Here is a 22,149-nt window from a genome sequence, read left to right on the forward strand (position 1 = left end):
GGAGAATATCTTGAAGTATCATTTGTAGGGCAGGTTTGGAAGAGGCAAATTCTTTTAACTTTTCTTTACTGTGAAAGAATTTTATTTCATTTTCAAAGACAAAAGAAAGCTTTGCTGGATATGTTATCCTAGGCCGACAGTTTTTTCTTTTAGAATCTGCAATATGTCACTCCATTCTCTTCTTGCCTGTAGAGTTTCCTATGAGAGATCTCCTGTGAGTTTAATTGGCATTCCTTTATATGTAAATTCATTTTTTTCATGTGCACATTTAAGGATCTTTTCCTTATGTTCAATTGAAGAGAACTTGATGATCATGTGTCTTGGTGAAGATTTCTTTTGGTCATGCCTGTTGGGAGTTCTGTGCCCCTCCTGGATCTTGTTTCCCAATGCTTTCTCCAGATTAGGGAAATTTTCCTTTATTATTTCATTAAATATATTTGTAAAACCAGTTTCTCTTTCTGCACCTTCTGGGCCTCCTATAACTCTTACATTAGGCCTCTTAATAGTGTCTTTCAATTCTTGAATACATTTTTTGGCCTGATCCAGTTCTGCTTCCAGCTTTTTGTTTGCTTTCCCCTGGTGACAGGAAGTATCTTCCATTTCGGAGATTCTTTCTTCTGCTTGCTTCATTCTATTTTGGAGACTCTCCATTGTACTTTTAATTTGCTCTACTGTGTTCTTAATTTCTGATATATCAGCCTTGATTTGCTTTATTGCTTCCTTAAATTCTTTGAACTCTTGTATGTGCTTCTCATTGTTGATCAGAATCTTTAAAATGAGTTTTCTGAATTCTGTGTGCCCCATTTTCTCAATGTCTTCCTCATTTAACTCTGAGGTTGGCAAAGGCTTTTGATCCCTTTGCCAGCAATATTCATTGTGTCTTTGTCTCTTTTGCTGTTGGTCATTGTACTTCTGGTTAGCAGAATCTTCTCCTTGGGGCAGGTTTCTAAGCTGTGTCACCCACAGGTCTACAATGCGATTTTACTTATTGCAGTTGGTACACAACTCTTTGCAGCCAATTGTGCCACAACCTCCAGCGAGTTCCAGGTCTGGGTTCTTATGTTAGATTTCCAGAAAGAACTCCGTAGCCCCAACTCCTGGCTCACCACTCTCCACCTGCTGTGATACTGTGCTGAAGCTGCACCATTGTCTGTACAACCTTTCTCCCACTTTCAGTTGGAGCAGGTCCCAGGATTAGGGAGACACCAGGTGTCCTATATAGTTAGGTTGTTGGTGGCTCTGATCTTGTAGGAACCTGTTGGACATTAGGTCTGGGTGCTACACGGAACTATTTTGAACCGTACGATGCCACAGTTGGTATTATTTTCCTGCAGGACCAGTGCAATCCATAGAACTCAGTGAGTTCTTGTGAGCGTAGTTCACTGTTGTCTCCTGCAGTCCTAAAGTTTTTGCCACAGTGTACAAAATGGTGCCTGATGTGCCACTACTAGAATTCTTGATCTGCTGGTCATCAGGTCTGAGAGCTATCCAGACCTGTCTTGGGTGGAACCTGTAGAATGCCACATTGATGCAGTTCCCTGAGTCAGAAATGAGTTCACTCCCAGCTCAGTGTATGCTCAGTTCTTTTGCCTTTGCCTCCTTACGCAAAATGGCGCCCAGTTTGGCTCTAGGGGGCTGACTGGACTGTGAAATCCACGCTGTTCTTGCACTGCCTGTCTGGGATCTGCTGCTCTGTCTCTGCTCCTGGTCAAATCAAACGGACCAGCAGAACGGAAGTCTTTGTCTGGGTTCACCACCCAAGCTCCCAGTGAAAGTCCTTTCCCACCTGGTTGCTGTTGAAGTTCAGGGTGCTGGTGGAGTTCAGATCGCCTTTGGCTGAAAGTTGCTGGAGTATCAGTCACTGCAACACGGCACCATTTTGTCTGTTGTTTTCCTGTGTCTGTCAGTCTCCAGGTACCCCTCTGCTGTTGTTCTGTCCTCTGCTGTTTCCTGGAATGTGTCCTCTGCTTTATCCTGATTAAATGTTTCTCCATCTGTTTAAACGTGTCCTTACCCTATTCTGCCATCTTGATCCCCCCCCCCCCGAAAGTTATATGTTGATGTCAGTGAGTGGAAGGAAATAGATGGTGTGTTTTAACACAGTTTCATTAGAAGAATTCAGTTTTGTGTAGATAAAGATTACATGGTAATGCAAGAAACCCTCAGTAATCTGTCGAAGGATGATTCTTTGTTGAAGTGAACAGAGTAAAAAAAAAAATTCTAAAAATGCAGTTGTTTCACTCCAATTGACTGCAATGTTCAGAGCTGAGGTGAGCTGTAGCCAGGAGCCAGGAGCTTTCTCTGGGTCTCCCATGGGGTGCAAGGTCCCAAGGCTTTTGGCCGTCCTCGACTGCTTTCCCAGGGCACAAGCAGGGAGCTGGATGGGAAGCGGAGCAGCTGGGATATGAACTGGCGCCCACAGAAGTACCCAGTGAATGCAAATCAAGGACTTTAGCCACTCTGCTACCATGCTGGGCCCATAGCTTTAATCTTTTTCAGTTAGGATTATGGCATAAATACTGTTTTTTGTCTTTATTATGAAATTTTTTTGTTAGCTATATAATACTCCAATTTGGAAATTTTTGATATTTTCTTAAAAACAACTCTTTTGGACTTTTGCCTGTGTTTTTTCTATAGTGAATTTGATAGAAATAGCATGGCTTAGAATCATTAGGTGGAAACTTCATACACATGCTAACTTACTTTCCTGACAGTCTGCAGATTTCCCCTCATTGGGAAATCCTGCATGATTGTTTCTCCATGTGCTCAACAAAATGGAATGTTACCTCTTTCTTAAAATAAAGATATTTGCTAACTTTATACTTAAAAATAACTTTTATGTTATTTTAAATTGTATGTGCTTAGTTATTAGGACATTTGTTATAAGTTTAATGAATTTTTCAAAGTGAATTTTGTAAAATTTTCATTCATGAACCTTTTTTTAAATTTATTTTTATGCATTCATGAGTTCTTCAAGTTGTTAACCTTTTGTCATTAAATGTTTATAAGATTGTAAGCATCATCAGCGTAGAATTAAAAAGTAATAGTGGGTTAGGATTTTTGGAGAAGCAAACTCGGGTTTAAACCCTGAAGCTGGAAGAGAAAGGAGGAGCTATTTCCATCCGCTTAATCTTTCCTTCCTTTCCGGTGAAATCTTCTGTTAGAATGCAGTTCTGTCACTTGCTAATGCTACTCAAATTCTCTCAGCGAAAGTGATGGCAGTGACTGGCTTGTAAATTTTAGTTTCAGTTGATTTTTTTTTCTTTTTGATGTATTCATTTTTATTTGAGAGGCAGATGGCAGAGAGCGAGCAGGCGTGAGTGCAACCTTGCATGTGTTGGTTTACTCCCCAAATGACCACAGTGGCCACAACTGACCGGATCAGAAGCCAGGAGCTTCTTCCAGGTCTCCCCAGGGGTTCAGGACCCTAGGACCAGAACCATTCTCTCCTTTCCCACAGTAGGGAGCTGTGGCCAGCCAAGATTCAGACTGGCATCCCTAAGCGGTGGAGGCTGGCACTGCAGGCAGTGATTGTGCCAGCCTCCAGTTAATTTTCCAAAGCTTTATGCTGATACTGTTTTTAGGATATTATTTGGAAATTACAGCTCTAGTATTATGTTTATCAGTTGATATTCTGGGCAAGCAAATTAGTGACATGGGCATAACCTTATGTTAGCAGATTTGATACTGAACCAGAAATTAAATGAAAATCTAATAACTTTAAATATTTCATTGTATATAAATGTTATACTCATTATATTAAAAGAACTTACATATTTAATACAGAATAAAGAATGTTGGGCCTGGTGCGATAGCCTAGCCGTAGAAGTCCTTGCCTTGAACACGCTGGGATCCCATATGGGTCCAGGTTCGTATCCCAGCGGCCCCGCTTCCCATCCAGCTCCCTGCTTGTGGCCTGGGAAAGCAGTCGAGGACGGCCCAAAGCCTTGGAGCCCTGCACCCGCGTGGGAGACCCAGAAGAGGCTCCAGGCCCCTGACTACTGACTTCGGATCAGCTCTGGTCGTCATCGGACAAAAGATCTTCCTCTCTGTCTCTCCTTCTCTCTGTATCCAATCTGATTATCCAATAAAAATGAATAAATCTTTTTTTAAAAAAATAAAGAACATAGTGTTTGTGTATCTCCCAACATTGTAAGAAAGCCAGCCTGGTTAAAGCTGGCTGTGTTTGTTCCCCCGTGTTTTCCTACCTTTGTCTCACATTCAGTACTTGGGTCTTTTGTCGTTAATTAGAGCAGATATTCTATGTAAATGTATTATTTTAACTGAAATAGGGAGAAGCTGAATGTGATTACCACGTTATTCTTTTTACTTTGATATCTGCATTGTCCAGTTCTTTGTCACTTCCATGTTTGGTTCAGTCCAGTGTTATGCTGTCTCCACTTGCAACTCCAACTTGAGGATTTCAGAGCAATAGTTGAGCTCTCAGGATTGGAGAGAAAGAGCTAAATAAAGGGCAGAAAGAACCAGAATGCAGCAAGAATGATCGGATTTCCTGCCAAAGCAGTTGAACGTTGTCAGTCTGCATAAGCCTCATAAAGAGTTTTCTGAAATGTCTTATATAGCTGAAGTTTCTGAACTTAATTTAGTAAGGGATTGAAAAGGAAGATACTGTTGAATCACTTGTGCAGAGTGTATGACTCATTTGTACAGAATGAAAACATGTTTACAAAGATCTGAGTTAAAGGAAAACTGGCAACAAGTTGACTCAAAAGTGAAAGGCATGTCCTCCCGGTGCAGGCCGGCAGTTAGGCAGGGTGTAACATGCGCAGTCGGGGTGGTGACTGTGGTTCTAGCAGTGAGTTCTGTGTGATCTTGGGCAAGCTGGTAAAACCTTGACTTGGGATCTGTCCTTGTTCTCCTGACTTGGAGATGGGCCGGGGGCAGGGTGGTATGCTGCATTTCTGAAGATCCTCTGCTTCTATAACTTGATTCTTCTTACACTATGAATCTTAAGAATATTTTCTGTGAAACATTTCTTAAAGCTTGTTATTTACTACACTTTCTTAACCTTTTAAATTTTAGGGAAAATATATAAGGAATTTGCATAAGACAGCTGTGCAAAATGGAGCTGGAGGAGCCTTATTTGTGGTAAGTGGTTGCTTAGATTTACGCAGAATAAAAAAACTTGGATAAATCCATTGTGATATCCTAAAATATCATAAGTACTGGAGTTTGGAATATGCTGGTCATGTGGGACTTTATATGCAGCTAATTGAATTCCCAACATTTCAAAAGACGTCCCCCCTGAGCATCCCAGTTTAAATTGCCATGAGCGAAACTGGGAATAACAGTTTATATTACTCTTTTGTAAACATTACTGCGCATCCTGACCTGATTCTTATCACATTTTGGGTGTTTTTTTTTTTTTAAATATTTGTTTATTTTTTTGTATTACAAAGTCAGATATACAGAGAGGAGGAGAGACAGAGAGGAAGATCTTCCGTCCGATGATTCACTCCCCAAGTGAGCCGCAATGGGCCGGTGCACGCCGATCAGGAGCCAGGAACTTCCTCCGGGTCTCCCACGCGGGTGCAGGGTCCCAAGACTTTGGGCCGTCCTTGACTGCTTTCCCAGGCCACAAGCAGGGAGCTGGATGGGAAGTGGAGCTGCCGGGATTAGAACTGGCGCCCATATGGGATCCCGGGGCGTTCAAGGCGAGGACTTTAGCCGCCAGGCCATGCCGCTGGGCCCACATTTTGGGTGTTTTTATGTTATTTAAATTTCTTTTTGATTAAAATGTACATTTGAGTCATTAAAAAAAAACCCAGTAACCCTGATTCGCTGAGGGTTCTCTGATGTGGGGAATCTCAAGATGTTTTGATGCTCATGGATTTTGGTAATGTAGTAAATAAATCAGCAGTTGGCTTTTAAGTTTTTGGTTTTCCGGAATTTAGCTCAGGCTAGAAGTCTAAATTCCTCAGCTTAGTTGCGCAATTCAGAAAGGATAACAGTCATTCCATCTTTTCCCCAACGCCCCCCCCCCCACCCCAGCCAGTTTTGTTAAAGATTAGCTGAGAGGCAGAAGAAGGGGGAAGGAGAAACAGATAAAGATCTTGGATCAGTTGGTTCACGTCCTACCAGATGACTGAAACAGCCAGTGCAGCCTGGCAAAGATGCAGCCAGGGCTTCACAGGCCTCCTCTTGCTGTTTTCCTAGGCCCATTAGCCTGAAAGCTGAATTACAAGTGCAGCAACCAGGACTGGAACTGGCACTTCTGCATGGGATCTGCGTCCCTTTTCGGAAACAGCGTTGTTATAACATGCTGTGCCACAAAGCCAGTCAGCCCTAATAAACTCTTTTTCTGAACTGGTGTAGTTTCATACAGTTGTTCAAAGGCAACGTGGTGTACTTGTTTGATGATTTAGTTAGGGATATAATGTATATGGTTTTTCCTACTTTGTGTTTTATCATCTTTGCCTAAAATTATGTCAAATTAAGGAAATAGCAGTATTTGAAATCATTGTCTGAATTTCTCTTTTCACTCATGTCCTTTAAAAAGCAGAACTCTCAGAGTTAACATACCGAGGGGTTCGGTTCTATAATCACACATACAAAAGCATTAATTGATGTGTTACTCTCGGTGTGACTCACATGATTTCCTGTTGATGTGCCAGTTTTAGTCCATTTTTGAATACACCCTGCTCTGCTCTTCCAAGAAGGAATAAATTTTACTGTTGCCCAGTTTCTGTTCATGGAAAATTTGTGGGGAAGAGATAATATTTTCACATGTCCCTAAGGTGGTGAATCTTTAACTTTTTTGGATCTCAGATCCCTTTGGCAGTCTGATGGCCTCTTACCACCTTTGCAAAAATGGTACATATGTTCACACTCAACTGTTTGGGGTCTAAAATAGCCTTTCAATAATTGGCAGTGTTTTAGTAACTGTAGTAGAAGTCCCTAAAGCTACTTCCAACTCTTAAATCGGGCTTGTTTCTAAGATTTTGAATACTGTTAAGCTTTCCTTGGTAGTCATAGTCGTCAAACCTGTGTTTAGTCTTTCTTTTTTGAGGGAAAGAGATTGATACCATGTTAGAATTAAAGTGGAAAAGTTAAAACTGTCAGTCATGTATATATCAATCATAGTTATATGCAGTGTTATTGCACACTTTTGATTTTGTTTGTTTGTTTGTTTAGCACAGAGACACTCCTGAGAATAACCCAGATACTCCATTTGATTTCACACCAGAAAACTATAAGGTATGAGTACAATAACAATTATTTTTCCAAAATGTTTATTTTCCTGATACAGTGAGTGTTTTTTCTTTGATACAGAGGATAGAGGCAATTGTCAAAAACTACCCAGAAGGGCATAAAGCAGCAGCCGTGCTCCCGGTCCTGGATCTCGCCCAGAGGCAGAATGGGTGGCTGCCTATCTCTGCAATGAACAAGGTACTCTATTCATTTTTGTGTTAGTTCAAAGAGGAGAGATAGTATATGATGACTTCTGTAGAAGCTACTCTAATAATTATTGACTCTAGAATTTAGAATTTTAGGGTTCTTAATGTAAGTTTCCTTGGTTATATATTTGATTTTTGTTGGTTTCCTTCATGTAGACCACCAAGTAGAATTTATTATTCTTATTGGGAATTAGGCACAGTGAAAGAGAATTTTGATTTTTCTTTTTGAGGGAAGTGATCCTAAAAAAGATTCCAAATGAATGTAATTTAGTGTGGACATATTATGAAAGAATGACTGGAATAAAGCTAGTGGTAATCTTTTTAATATTTTGCTGCTTTGGCTACACTTTGACACTCTGTAATATTGTGGTGCTTATTCCACTTGGTACGTCACTTTGGAACCAACAGCCTACAGAGATGGTATGGTGCAAGTAACTCATTTTTACAGTTAATACTGAAAATATTTCACAGTGAATATTTACAATATACACATATTTTAAAGATTTTTAAATATAGTGTACAGCAGTTATTGAAATTTCAATTTTACTCATGTCTTACCAATATCATAACTACATTTGTGTCATAGTATAGTATAATGGATCAATTACAAAGTGCTCAGTGCAAATCACATTTTTTTCTTATGAGAATTACAACTACTAAGCTGTTTATGTAATGGAAACATAACGGAGAGTCTGACTTACACTGAGAGCCCTGATCTTTCTCTGTACTTAATCTTGTCAGCAGTGAAGGTTTTAAGCTGATTATTACAGTATGATTTCTAAGTGATACAGCTGAGACTGAATTCATTTCCAGTTCAGTGCACTTTCTACCTGCCTCTCACAGAGTTCTGCTACATTTTGTTTTTACTTTCTAAACTTCACTTGGCAATAGTGATTAGGCTACACAATCAGTTTTCTAGGAGAACTGTAAGTTCCTTCATTGAATGAAATCCAAAATGCAAATTTCATATATTATTATTTTCACTTTGTGGACATTTAGACCTATTTTCACTGTGTGAAATGTTATAAAGCAGGTTTAGTAAGGTTCTAGCCATAGTATACAGCCAGGTGGCTGTCAATGTGACGAGTTGCCTTTTTCTTCAGTAATTACCTGTACTGGTGTATTGTTAACTTATTTGAACGGCACAACAACAAACAGAAATTCCTTCCACTGGTTCACTTGCCAGATATGTTAGAATTGGGCAAGACCAAAGCCAGGAGCTTGGGATTGAATCCCGATCTCTCAAGGATGGCAGGGATCCAACTTGACCTGTTGCTTCCCAGGTCTGCGGTAGCAGGAATTGGGAATCAGGAGCAGGGCTGGGAATCAAACCCAGGCACTCCAGGGTAGGAAGAAGCCACTGTAAGTCGTAACTGATAGGCCAGATATACACCTCTTTACTTTTTTCCCCCATTTTTGAAAGACTTAATTAATTAATTAATTTTTTAAAAGATTTATGTTTATGGGAAAGTCAGATATACAGAGAGGAAGAGAGACAGAAAGCAAGATATTCCGTCCATTGATTCACTTCCCAAGCAGCCACAGCGGCCAGAGCTACACCAATCTGGAGCCAGGAGCCTCTTCCAGGTGTCCCATGCAGGTACAGGGTCCCAAGGCTTTCGGCTGTCCTCGACAGCTGTCCCAGGCCACAAGCAGGGAGCTGGATGGGAGGTGAGGTCATCGGGATTAGAACTGGAGTCCATATGGGATCCCGGATCCCAGTGCATTCAAGGCGAGGACTTTAGCTGCTAGGCTACCGTGCTGTGCCTGTACTTTTCAATTAAAGTTTTTTTTTAACTTAAAAATTGTTTTTTTACCAGCTGATGTGGTAAAATATAATTAGGCGTATTTTACTATTTATAGTTTTATTTTTCTTCAAAAAATTTGTATCTTACTAATGGCTAGTGGATAGCCTGTTGGAGTCTTACTGAGGACAAGCTTATCAAAGCAACATAAATAATGTGAGAGCATGTAAATAAATAATGTGAAAACATGTTCTATCGTATTTGCGTTGAGTGTCTGGAGGATTGGTAAGAAATAGGATGTAGAGAATATAATAAACATTTTTCCACTTTATATTAATGACTTTCAATGCTAGTGTTCTCCCCATTCTCTAAACCTCCCCAAAAATTCTCACCATAGAGCAAACCTAAATCCAGATGTGAGGATTGTATATAGCAGAATTTGGAGATGTGGAAAGAGAGTGCTTTAAAACTAGATAGCAAAGAAATGTCATTTAATGAGCTGTTTTGTTGTGTCAAAATGGGGGCACATGTAGTTTTTAAGAAACAGGTTTATTAAGATTTATTTGAAGGGGAAAGAGAGATTGAGATTTTCCACCTGCTGGTTCATTCCCCAAATGGCTACAACAGCCAGTGCTGGGCCAACCTGAAGTTTGAAGCCAGGTGCTTCTTCTGGGTCTGCCACAGGGGAGCAGGGGCCCAAAGACTCTTGACCACCCTCCATTGCTTACCCAGGCCATAAGCAGAGAGCTGGATCAAAAGTGAAGCTGCTGGGACACAACCGGCAGCTAAATGGGCTGCCAGCATCTCAAGTGGAAGATTAGCTTGCTGTGCCACTGCACTGGCTCCAGAACATTTTAAAGGTGAAGGTGTAATGATGACTACATTGTAACCACATTGTAGTCATTATAGACTGTACAATGACAAACCCTAGTGAAAGTTAAAAATTCTTATTTTTTATAACAAATTTGCCTTGACTGAGAAAGGTATACTAAAACAGTAATCCCCTTAGTCCTTAGTGAAGGGTGGGGAAGTATTTGTCTAACAGGTGAATTATTGTTGCTTAATGTGAAATAAAAGGAGTATTTTGGATTATTCTGGAGATGGATTTATGTGTGTGATGTATATCTATACATAAGAATGTAGAGATATAAAATTTGAGTTTATAGGTAGGTAAATAAATATGGCACAGTAACAAACTTTGATTTTTCAATGTTTTTCTTTTGCTACATCGTGTGCTTGTACTATATACATCAGTAACATCAGGAACTTTTTAAGAAGTTGATGAAAGTTTTAAAAAAAGTAATTTTTAATTGAAATGGCCATGAAATTTTTGCTAGACACTTTAAAAATGTGATTGAACTAGTCAAAGTAACCCTTATTAAGAGTAAAAGACAGAGATTTAAAGAAAAGGAATAGCTTTTTGCAGAAAATAGGAGGACCATCATGTTGTAACTCCACTAGGCTCCTAGGTCCTGTGTGGCTGAAGTGCAAGGTGTATAGAAATGGAAGGCTTCTGTATGTCTTGCAGTTATGAATTAGAAATGTTTGAGACAGTGTTGACATACTTAAATCCAAATTAGTAAACATTTTAATTATCTAATTTTAAACTTTCCAAATATTTTAGGTTGCAGAAGTTCTAGATGTACCTCCAATGAGAGTATATGAAGTAGCAACTTTTTATACAATGTATAATCGAAAACCAGTTGGAAAATATCACATTCAAGTCTGCACCACTACTCCTTGCATGCTCCGAAACTCTGACAGTATACTGGAGGCCATCCAGAAAAAACTTGGTATGGGACATGCTATATATATTTGCAACTTTATGTTGTTGTTGTTGTTGTTAAGATTTTTTTTTATTTGAAAGGAAATGTTAGAAAGTTGTTCTTAAGATTTATTTATTTGAAAGGAAGAATTAAAAAGGGAGAAGCAGATCTTCTTTCCACCGGTTGAATCCCCAAATGGCTGCATCTCAGCTGTGGCTGTGCCAGGCCAAAGCGAATGGCCAGAAGTTTCCTCCAGTTCGAGGACCTGGGCAGGGAGTTGAACTGGAAGTGAAGCAGCTCAGACTTGAACTGGTCCCGAGCTGGCATCGCAAGTGGTGTCTTTACTTGCTTTTCCACCATGCCAGCCGCTATATTTGTAAGCCTTTACTGAAAAACATTTTTTTCTGGTTGGACTATTTCTATCCATATTTACCCAAATTAGACAGCTTACCTGGTGCTGTACTTACCCATCCCAGTACATGTTTGTCTTACTGTCTTTGCCTACCTTTACTTTTTGCTTTAGTTCTCAGCCTCAAAGCTGAGTTTTACCTTTTCTTAATTAGTCATTAAGTGAGTTTGAAAAGTTTCTGGGAGTTTTACTTTTTTTGTTGTTTAGAGAACTGTCTCACTTATTGTATGTTAGCATGTGATATATTAAGAAATTATATTGTCCATGTTGTGTTCTTCCAAGGAAACCATCGAACATATAAGATAAAGCATAGTAAGAATGCTTTGAGGAGGTACATTTGTTATTTTAGTAGCACTTACGAAATAGGCCTTTCCATACAAAACAATGTTTATATTTGTCAGTAAAAGTAAATATTTTGTTTGTTTTTTGTTTTGTTTGGTATTGAACATAAAGTACTTGCATGATGTAAAAATTGTTGAGCAGTAGTGAAGTATACAAAACAGAAATCTGAGTCAGCTTGGAATCCTATTCCTTACCTTAAAAGTATAAGTTCAGATACGTTCTGTTATATTAGTTACAGGTTTTATGATTTCATTATTAAATATATAAGTGTTACATCTCTGATTCTTATACTTCATTATGGCTATCTTTCACACTATATGTATATGTGCATAATTTTTCAATCACAAATTATCATCTGAGATGACTTTCATGTGCACACATTTGATCCTGTCTCTGTATAATGGAGTTTATAAGAAGTAGAGTTGTTGGGTAAGACTTAATTATATCAGGCCCAGCGCCATAGCATAATGGTTAAGGTCCTCGCCTTGTACGCACCAGGATCCCATATGGGCGCCAATTCTAATCCCGGCAGCTCCACTTCCCGTCCAGCTCCCTGCTTGTGACCTGGGAAAGTAGTTGAGAACGGCCCAAAGCCTTGGGACTCTGCATCCACGTGAGAGACCGGGAAGGAAGTTCCTGGCTTCTAGTTTCGGATTGGCGCAGCACTGGCTGTTGCATCCACTTTGGGAGTGAATCATTGGACAGAAGATTTTGCTTTCTGTCTCTCCTACTCTCTGTAATCTGCCTTTCCAATGAAAAAAAAAATCTTAAAGACTTAATCATATCTTTCCCAAATGCCTTCCCTCAAGTGTTGTGCACCCATTTTCCTTACATCCTCAGTAATAGTTGACATTAGAAGTTTTCTGAGTTTCTGCAATCTGATAGTTTAACTGTGATTGTAGTAATTTAATTGCCACCATCAAAATGAATGCAGTGAAGTCTGATGAAGGGTTATTGACAACAAATGCTAGAGAGAGTTCCCTGAAATTTAATTCTTTCTAAAAGAACAGGTCAACTTCAGAAATTCTTGGATGTTTGGTGTGATTATATAAAGCGTTTATCTGTTTATTTATTTAAGAAATTTGATGCTCTTAAGCACCTCAATAATACAAGGTTCCCCCCCCCAAAACCAGATTTCTATTAAAATACACCCTGGTTCTTACAGTGATTATTTCTGTTTGTAGGAATAAAGGTTGGAGAAACTACACCTGACAAACTGTTCACTCTTATCGAGGTGGAATGTCTAGGGGCCTGTGTAAATGCACCTATGGTTCAAATTAATGACAACTACTACGTGAGTGCTCATTTCATGTACATTAAAGTTGTATGATGTCACATTTAAAATAGTTAATTTCATCTCCTTTAGGTTTTGGCTTCTTATTTATTCTGTAAGAAGAAATTGTTAGCATAAATAAATACCTGTAGTCTTTATAAAAGTTAATATCTTTAATTTTTGCATTTAACTCCAGTTGATAATGACAAGTTTTGAAGACAAATAGTATAGGAATTTAATAATTTAGATATAAATACTAAAAGTATTTCTGCTATAGGACTCACCAGGAGGTGACATGCCACATTTACTTGAGGTATAATCATTTGTATAGCTTTCCTTTCATCCCCAAACATAATTATTACGTAATTTTCTTGTTTAGACTTTGTAACCTTGAACTTGATATTTTACTTGCCTCCCTGGGTTTCACTGTGGTTTTGTCTGTCTTCAGGATATTTATTTTTCCATTTAAATAGGGACTAGACAATTATCACTTATTTTTAAAACATCGTGGCCTGCAGACACGTTTGTTCAAGAGATGGAGATTCTCAGTTGGTAGTAGATAATTGTTTAACGTAGGACTATATTAGGCTGCTACCTTTAAGTTGTAACAACTACTGGTGCTAATACTGTTTGTGTCTCAATGCTTCTTCAGGGGTTAGAGCATCTGTTGAGTATTTGCCTTGACTGTTTCTTTGTATTTTCTCTCTTTAATTCTCAGAAACACCCTGAAGTAAGTTGAAATGTAAATAAGCAAATTTGGGGAGAGTGAGTATCTAGTATTACAAGATAGTAAAGTGGTGAAGCCAGGACTCAAACACGTTTAACTCAAGGCATCACTCTGTATTTGCCCTTCAGATATAGCTGTGAAAGTAGGTAGGAATTACACACCCACTAAGCTGTGTAAGCCGAGACAGACAGGAAACTCACTGGAGTTACAGATTTACAGAGATTTTAGCAGTAGGAAGTAATGTCAATGTAATGATTGTGATGTGTTTTCTGTAGGAGGACTTGACACCGAAGGATATTGAAGAAATTATTGATGAACTGAAGGCCGGCAAAATGCCAAAACCTGGGCCAAGGTATGTTTTCACAATTTCTAATACTTTGCCTAAACCTTGTAGACTTCACTTTAGAATCTTCATATCCTGAGTTCACAGATGTGGCAGAAGCTTTGAATACAGTTTAAATCAGTCTATCATCTAGAGCAAGATTTTTTTTTCCTCTAAAATTGTGTTAGATATACCTTCCTAAATATTTATAGGGAAGGAAGTTTCACTATAAAGAGATTTATTCTGTTCTTTTTAAAGTTTTTACTGCTACAAGATAGACCAAAATCTGTCTCCCTGTAATTTTTTCCGGAGGAGCATTTCTGCCTTTTGTGTCAACACAGGATAATTTTAACACCTTTTCTAATATGACAGCTCCTCAGTTACTTAGTACTTGGTTTCTCGTGTCTTTTTCTTAGATTCACTGTACACAGTTTATTGTTTTCCTCTTCGACACAATATTGGTCTCCCTCATCTGTGAGTTTTCTAAAGAGGTAGTGATATTTTTTTTTTAAGATTTATTTCTTTTTATTTGAAAGGCAGATTTACAGAGAGAGGAAGAGACAGAGATCTTCTGTCTGCTGGCTTACTCCCCAAATGGCTCCAGCGGCTGGAGTGGGGCTATCTGAAGCCAGGCTCCTGGAGTTTCTTTGGGTTCATTCATGTGAGTGCAGGAGCACAAGGACTTAGGCCATTTTTTGCTGCTGTCTCAGGCGTAGTAGCAGGGAGGTGGTTCAAAAGTGTAGCATCCTGGACTCAACTCATTGCCCCTATGGAATGCAGGAAAGGCTTGATTTGCAATGTCACAGCGCCTGCTTCGGGGGCTAGTGATAAAACTAATGATGGTGTTTTGTTTCCAACACTGTACTTGTACCTTATATCAACTCTTAACTTCAGATGTGTTAATATTACAATATTACTGATTTTTCCAATTTATAGCACAATATTTTCCAATTTAACCTGTTTATTTAGGTTGCTATCATCCTATAGTTATATATTCATTGCTTCACTTTCAGTAATGAACTTGCAAATTTAGTACTAAATAACTCCTATTTTATGTGTAACTTAACTGTTACTCAGAATTCTTTACTTACTACAAGCAGATACTTTGATGGTTTTATACAATTATAACCTCTAGGTATTTTTCCTATTTATTTCATAAACGTGCTGAGAGAAGTTTATAGGAAACAGACAGGAAACATACCGGCTGTTTGTGCTTTTTAATAGTCATACAGTATTCTGATGTTTTAAACTAGCAAAGATAATATTTACTATTTCTGTTTTAAAATTTTGTTTTTCTAATTATTTTGAGTTCCCTGAAAGTTAATGATCAAGTCAGAGGATGTGAGTTCATCTATAGTTGGCTCTCTAAAAATATTCACTCAGTGTTCTGGCCGACTGATGAACTTCACTAATGAGAAAATGAGGTCAATTCAGAATAAGTTCAGTAAATGCTACCTGGCTTTTATTGACTAACAGTTTTTTTTTGTTTGCTTGTTTTCCTGAAAGAAAATATTGTTTTAAGTAGTGTGAGCCTATAAATTTGCTTAGGGAGGTTTGGCATTCTCTTCCTAGTTCCTGACTGGAGGGTACACTTTTTTAGGTCAAACATTTCTATTGTGAAAAAAATTATTCCCCTTTATGATAGCATTTGTTTTCAGTATTAACCAGCGGTCCTATTCCTATTCAGATGTAGATATCACCTATCCCGAAAGTCCATATTTCATGGTGTTTTCCACAAGTTTCAGTTCCTTTTTAAGGACTCATGTTTTAAATAAGGTTATGTTATTCTTATGTCTTTCAACTTTAGGATACCTTTTTTTAATATCTCAAATGTAAATTTCCTTGGAAATCCACTTAGGTTCTTTAACTTCCAGCCCCACCCTGTACATCTTATTTAGTAGCTTGTTTATAATTCTGTAATCATATTTTTTTTGGTCTAGAACCTTTTCCCTCCTAGAACACTCTGTGGTGGCGGTTCTCAGTGTTGAACCATACAATAGATAATTGGTCTGTCTGCCTTTCCCACTGCAGATTGTAATTTATTCTACATTCTTGAGTGCCTGCTGTGTGCCAGGTACTTTTTTAGGTTGTGTAACAATGTGAACGAAACAGAATTTGCTTATGCTTTAGTGAGAGAGAAATTACTGCATTATCTGAATAAGAAATGGCTGTGAGGAAAAATGGAAGAGTTAGGGAAAAGAGTGATAGGGAATAAATTTAGTCAGGGGAGGTCTCCTAACTGAGCCATGACTTGAATAGCTAGAAGCAAACTTTAGGTTAAGGCCTTGCAAGAAAATAAGAGGCGTCAGTGAAGCCTCAAGGAGAAGTAGTGGAAGGGGAAAGGCGTGCAGAGAGTAATCGGTACTGAGGTCTCTAATAACAAGCTATTGCTGGAGGCCCTACATGATGTTGACACTGTTCCGAATTTGAGCTCAATATCTGAGAATTGATGTCTGAACCTAGTTTTACTTTTTGTTTACTACCTCTTACATAAAATACAGAGGTATTGGGCCCGGCGGCATGGCCTAGCGGCTAAAGTCCTCGCCTTGAACGCCCCGGGATCCCATATGGGCGCCGGTTCTAATCCTGGCAGCTCCACTTCCCATCCAGCTCCCTGCTTGTGGCCTGGGAAAGCAGTCGAGGACGGCCCAATGCATTGGGACCCTGCACCCGCGTGGGAGACCTGGAAGAGGTTCCAGGTTCCCAGCTTCGGATCGGCGTAGCACCGATCGCTGCAGCTCACTTGGGGAGTGAATCATCGGATGGAAGATCTTCCTCTCTGTCTCTCCTCCTCTCTGTATATCTGACTTTGTAATAAAAATAAATAAATCTTAAAAAAAAAATAGAGAGGTATTTACTAGTCAATAAAGATTGAAGTCTGGTTCAAAACTGTTTTGTTTTTCATTTTTGATAAGAGACTGCTAAAAAAATTAAACTGATAATACTCTTAATTTGACAATAATTATTTACTGAGATTTTCTTACCAATTTAAAAGATGAAAAATAAACTTTAAATTACATTATTTTTCAATATAGTTTATAACCAACGCTAAATATAATTTTAATGTTTCATGTTTAGATTATAAAGTTATCTTAAGTTTTACAGAATTTTGTGGAGTACAGGTAATATCTGATATAAAGAGATATATAACTGGAGTACAATTCCAGAACAGTTGATAGTTAACTATTTTTTCTAATAATGGTGGATGTATGTCAGCAATACTTTAAAAATAATGTAGACTTTCAATAGACTAATTATGTCTTAATTTTCCTTAAGCCATAAACATTTATAAAGGCTAAAGTTTACAAAATCCATTTGAGTTTAAATGGTGCAAATGCATACAGTGTGGAATGGTTAGGGCTGGTGCTGTGGTGCAGTGCGTTATGCTCCCTGCTAGTATGCCTGGAAATGCAACAAAGGATGGCCCAAGGGTTTGCGCCCTTGCCACCCACACAGGAAGCCTGGCTGAGGCTTCTCTTTGGCCTGGTTCAGTCCTGGCTGTTGCAGTCATTTGGGGAATGAGCCAGCAGATGGAATTGCTTTTCAGATAATAAATCTTTTTTTTTCTAATTGCTGAACTACATTTATTTTTAACATTTTAATGAATAAACATGTTTTTCATAAGTGAAAAACCTAGTTTAAACTGTAAAGCTGTCAGAAAAGCAGGAAGTTAGGAGAGCCACATCATTGCTGCTTGAGTGTTCTGAGTCCTGTGTACAGATGCAGTGCGAGTGCTGAGAGAAGTTACTTGATTACCAGTAGAAATCAAAGTATAGGTTTCATAAAAGTACTTTAATGTGAATGGTGGAGGAAAGGATAGTTTGCAATCAGACATAACACATCACTGGAGCCCCCCTCTTCTCAAAAGTATGTCTTGGGCTCTTAATTTTATGGAACAAGCATTTAGAAAGTTGAACCAGCTCATTATTAAAATTACTTCAAACAAGGGTTCTTTTAAGAGGTTTCTCTAAATTTGAACTAAAAATAATGTGCATCTTCTATCAACTCGCAAAGAACTGAAGAGCTCAAAAATTATATTTTTTTATTGTTATAAAAATTTATCTTGGGCCCGGCATGATAGCATAGCGGTTAAAGTCCTCTCCTTGAATGCGCCAGGATCCCACATGGGCACTGGTTATAATCCTGGCAGTTCCATTTCCCATCCAGCTTCCTGCTTGTGGCCTGGCAGAGTAGTCAGGACGGCCCAAAGCCTTGGAACCCTGCATCCACATGGGAAACCTGGAAAAAGTTCCTGGCTTTGAATTGGCTCTGCGGCTGCTTGGATAGTGAACCATTGGATGGAAGATCTTCCTCTCTGTCTCTCCTCCTCTCTGTATATCTGCCTTTCCAATAAAAATAAAATCTTTTAAAAAATATTTTTATAAATTTATTTATTGATCTTTTATGTTTGTAATGAGGCATCAATATTAAGAAACTTGTTAATTTAAAAATATTGATAGCTACACTGATGAAGCGTTAAGATACTGAATGCTCAGATTTCCTGAAACTTCAAATGAGCCATTTCAGTCACATCCTGTTCCACTAAAGGCAGAGGAAATCTGATGCGGAGATCCTAGTAAGGATGAGGAAAGATCTTTCAAGGTAAATTGGTTTTTACAGTGATCGAGAACACCTATTATACAAATATATAACTAATTTCTGATTTTGTAAGCATTATTTGGCACATTACTTAGTTCCTAGTATCATGTCCTGTGATAGCTTGAAATGTTAGTCAAGTGGTATCATTTTGTTCTCCCCTCACCAAAACATTAGTTCTTAGTGCCAAAGAACAGGCTTGCAGGATCCATGACAGATAGGAAGGCCAAAGCCAGCAGGGGTTAAAAAATGTAAAATAAGTCCTTTAGTTAAAGCTGTTATGGGAACAAGGTGAAGTAGCCAAGGCAGGAAATCGGGTAGGACTGCAGTTGCTTAGCAGGTGCCGAGCAGAGGTGAGAGGCAGCCAAGAGGAGCAGTGCAGGGAAGGTGCCTGTGTCGTGAGGAGACAGGCTGCTGCCGCCTCTGCGCTGTCTTCACAGATTACGCCTTCAGCATCTCTTTTCTTTTTCTTTGTGTGGGTTACGATGGCCACTGTGGCTGGAATCTTTTTTCAAAAATTGCTTCTAAGCGACATCCTTGCAATTGTTTCTGCATCTCAGGGAAATCATTTCTGAATGCAGTGTGCAAGTACGGGTATCATCTTGACAGTGTACCAATCTGAATGAAATCCAGGTATAAAGAACCTTAATGTTATACCTTAGAGTCTTAAACAGTTTGTTTTTTAAGCGTCATGGGGGATTATGCTGTTTCTGTCGTCGTTCTTGGGTCTGATCTTTGGGCAGCTTACAGTCCCCCAAGCCCTGGTTTCTTTGTCAGTAAAGCCAATATCGGCATGGCATTGTTGTCTGGATTAGAGGAGCTCGTGTTTGTATCGTGTTCAATCAGTGGGAACTACTTTAGTACTATTTATACATTTCATAATTATGGTAAGTTTTGATACATCTTTTAGATAAAATCTTAGAACAGTTGAAATACTTGAATGAACTAAATAACCCATGCTAATTCCTGGGAACAGGGAGGGAAATACTTAACTGGGTTATTATAAAGTAATAGTTATTTTTGCAACTAGAAATTCCTGACTATTAATTCATACTATTCAATTTAATATTATTTACTTTTATTTTCAGGAGTGGACGCTTCTCTTGTGAGCCAGCTGGGGGTCTCACTTCTTTGACTGAACCACCCAAAGGACCTGGTTTTGGTGTGCAAGCAGGCCTTTAATTTATATTCAACTGTAAATAATGTCACTGGACAAATAAATATGAACCGATGTACATAAAGTTTTTGTTATTACTTTTTTTCAAATTTCTTCTTCAGAAAAGAAAGGTCCCCTGCCATGGTGGCAGGACGGGGGCTGCCAGGGCAGGGGAAGGGGACTAGATGGAGGAGGATGGGGAGAACCAGGTAAAAAAGGAAGGGAAGAGAGGGCGGGGGGGGGGGAAGGGAGGAACTGTGGGCCGGCTCAGTTTTTATGTTATTTGTCTGACTCTGTGTACATCTTAGTAGTAGGTCACCTAGCAGTCTGCAGCTATAAATATGTCCGCAAACAGAGGTCATCTTAAAGTATCCTGCTGTCAGTGGCTAACTGTGAAGACATTACTACATAGTCAGCAGTTACTCTAATACCATTCATTTTTGGCTTCCAGGCCAAAAGTGAAATAAAAATTCTAACAAACTTCAAATAAGTTTTGCTTTCCCATCTTGAGCACAAGTTTTAAGATTTGTTTGAAAGTGATAGAGAACTCCATCTACTGTTTCACTGCCCAAAAGCCTGCAGTGTCTGGGGCTGACCAGGTCCAAGCCAGGAGCCAGGAACACCATCTAAATGGGGCCTGCAGCTGGGCTGTTTGTTTCCCAGGGGTATTAACAGGAAGCTGGATTGCAAGCCAGAAGGGGCCGGGGGACCACCACCTACAAGCAAGGACTTATCTCGTTGCCAAACACCCTCTCCATTTTGCTGCCAATTTTGAAGTTACCATTATTCTTCTTCAAACTTTAGGTCATGACTCCATTTAAAATTTTTTTAATTTATAGATTCTAAATAGCGATATTTAAACTATACTAGAATACAAGGCAAATTTGGTACCTGCCTCTAGATCATTATCATTATTATTAAAAAATAAATAAAGCAAAAAAAACTTGACAGTATCTCTCACTATGCTGATACATAATTAAAACCAACAATTAAGGGATGCTTTTGAAAATATCTTGAGTTGGAAAGATCATTGGCTGTGCATAATACTCTTTAGTTGTATGAATATTATAACTTGGAAGAAAGAATAAAGTTTTTGGGAGGCTCACACTCAGAAATTACCTATAGTAGGCTAGGTTTACAGATGGGGAGACGAAGGGGTTTTTTGGTAGATAACTGCATTTGATCACAGTGCTTCAGGGGCTTTCAGTCACTACTTGGCATTGCTCCTGAGACACACTATTCATTCTAAGATATTCTAAAAACATGATCATTTTTAAAAGTATGACTTTGAAGACTGGGTTTTGTTTTGTTTTTAAGGAGAAGATAAATTTGTCAAGTGGCATGATACATGTTTTTCTTCCACCACGGAGCGCTCCTGACCTTTCACAAGCAGCAGTTGTATTTCCTTTGTATTTGTGTATTATTTGAAAGGAAAAGCTAGCTGCAGAGGAAGAGGGAGGGACAAAGAAACAGGTCTTCAGCTCTTGCCCAGAAGGCTGCAGGGCCTAAGCCAGGAGGCCCAGCGCTGCTTTCCTAGGTGTGTTAGCAGACACATGGATCCCAAGCTGAGCTGCTAGCACCGCAGCTTGTGCTCACAGGGGATGCGGGCAGTGCCTGAACTGCTGTGCCACAGTGCTGTCCCCTTTCACGCCATAAACATCCAAATTACATGCAACACTTCTTCAAGCCATAAAGATGTTTTAGAGGACAGAAAGGACAGGAAACGATCTTCCATTGCTAGTTCACTCCTCAGATGGTTTTAAGGACCAGTGTTGTTCCTGGAGCCCTGGATTCCATCCGGGTCTCTCGTGGGTGCAGGGGTTCAATTACTTGGGCCAGCTGCTGCTCTCCAGATCAGCAGGAAAGCCGGGTTGAAGTGGAGCAGTCAGTACTTTAACCCGGGAGAGGCCACATCGCTGATTTCATTTTTTTCCTCAAGAGCATTTTCATGTGGAAGGGAAAGAAAGATCGTCCATTTGCTGGTTTACTTCGCAAATGCCTGCAACAATTAGGGTTGGACCAGTCCAAAACCAGGAAGCGCAACTCGGGTACCAATCTCCCTCCCAGATGGCAGAACTCCAAGTACTTGAGCCATCATTTGCTGGAATGCATTAGCAAGAAGTTGGAAAGCCGGGGTGCTAACGGGGAATGTGGGCCTTGCGCCCAAATGGTGTTTACTCTGTGGCACCCAGCACCCGTCCCACTGTTGTACTCAAAGTCCTGCAGCTGGGAGCAATCAGGAATGCAAAAAAAAAAAAAAAAAAAAAAAAGGGAAGGGGGTGGCGGGGAGAATCCCAACCTTTAACGCAGGTCCTGCTCTACACAGCAGTTGAGTTGGGATTGGCATGCCTGGTCATGACTTGATGGAACATCATCTGTTGTGATCACCTCGGAA

The 22,149-nt window shown here is 39.3% G+C and overlaps 1 protein-coding gene across 2 annotated transcripts in view; it reads left to right on the top strand.

The window, feature by feature from the left end:
* The window catches only part of NDUFV2 (NADH:ubiquinone oxidoreductase core subunit V2), a 37,995-nt gene extending 18,156 nt beyond the window's left edge, over positions 1-19,839 (top strand). Inside the window, exons 2-9 of one of the 2 annotated variants that reach the window (XR_009247043.1) lie at positions 5,044-5,109; positions 7,156-7,218; positions 7,294-7,410; positions 10,788-10,956; positions 12,865-12,974; positions 13,956-14,032; positions 18,463-18,604; positions 19,687-19,839. Coding sequence is in view for 1 of the 2 variants with exons in the window: in XM_058676790.1 (XP_058532773.1) it covers positions 5,044-5,109; positions 7,156-7,218; positions 7,294-7,410; positions 10,788-10,956; positions 12,865-12,974; positions 13,956-14,032; positions 19,687-19,780 (696 nt within the window). In the remaining variant the exon portion in view is untranslated. The remainder of the gene's footprint in view (positions 1-5,043; positions 5,110-7,155; positions 7,219-7,293; positions 7,411-10,787; positions 10,957-12,864; positions 12,975-13,955; positions 14,033-18,462; positions 18,605-19,686) is intronic. The other variant, XM_058676790.1, reaches the window with a different exon arrangement.
* The last annotated feature ends 2,310 nt before the right edge of the window (positions 19,840-22,149 follow it).

Source organism: Ochotona princeps, chromosome 18 (assembly GCF_030435755.1).
Source record: "Ochotona princeps isolate mOchPri1 chromosome 18, mOchPri1.hap1, whole genome shotgun sequence".
NCBI lineage: Eukaryota > Metazoa > Chordata > Mammalia > Lagomorpha > Ochotonidae > Ochotona > Ochotona princeps.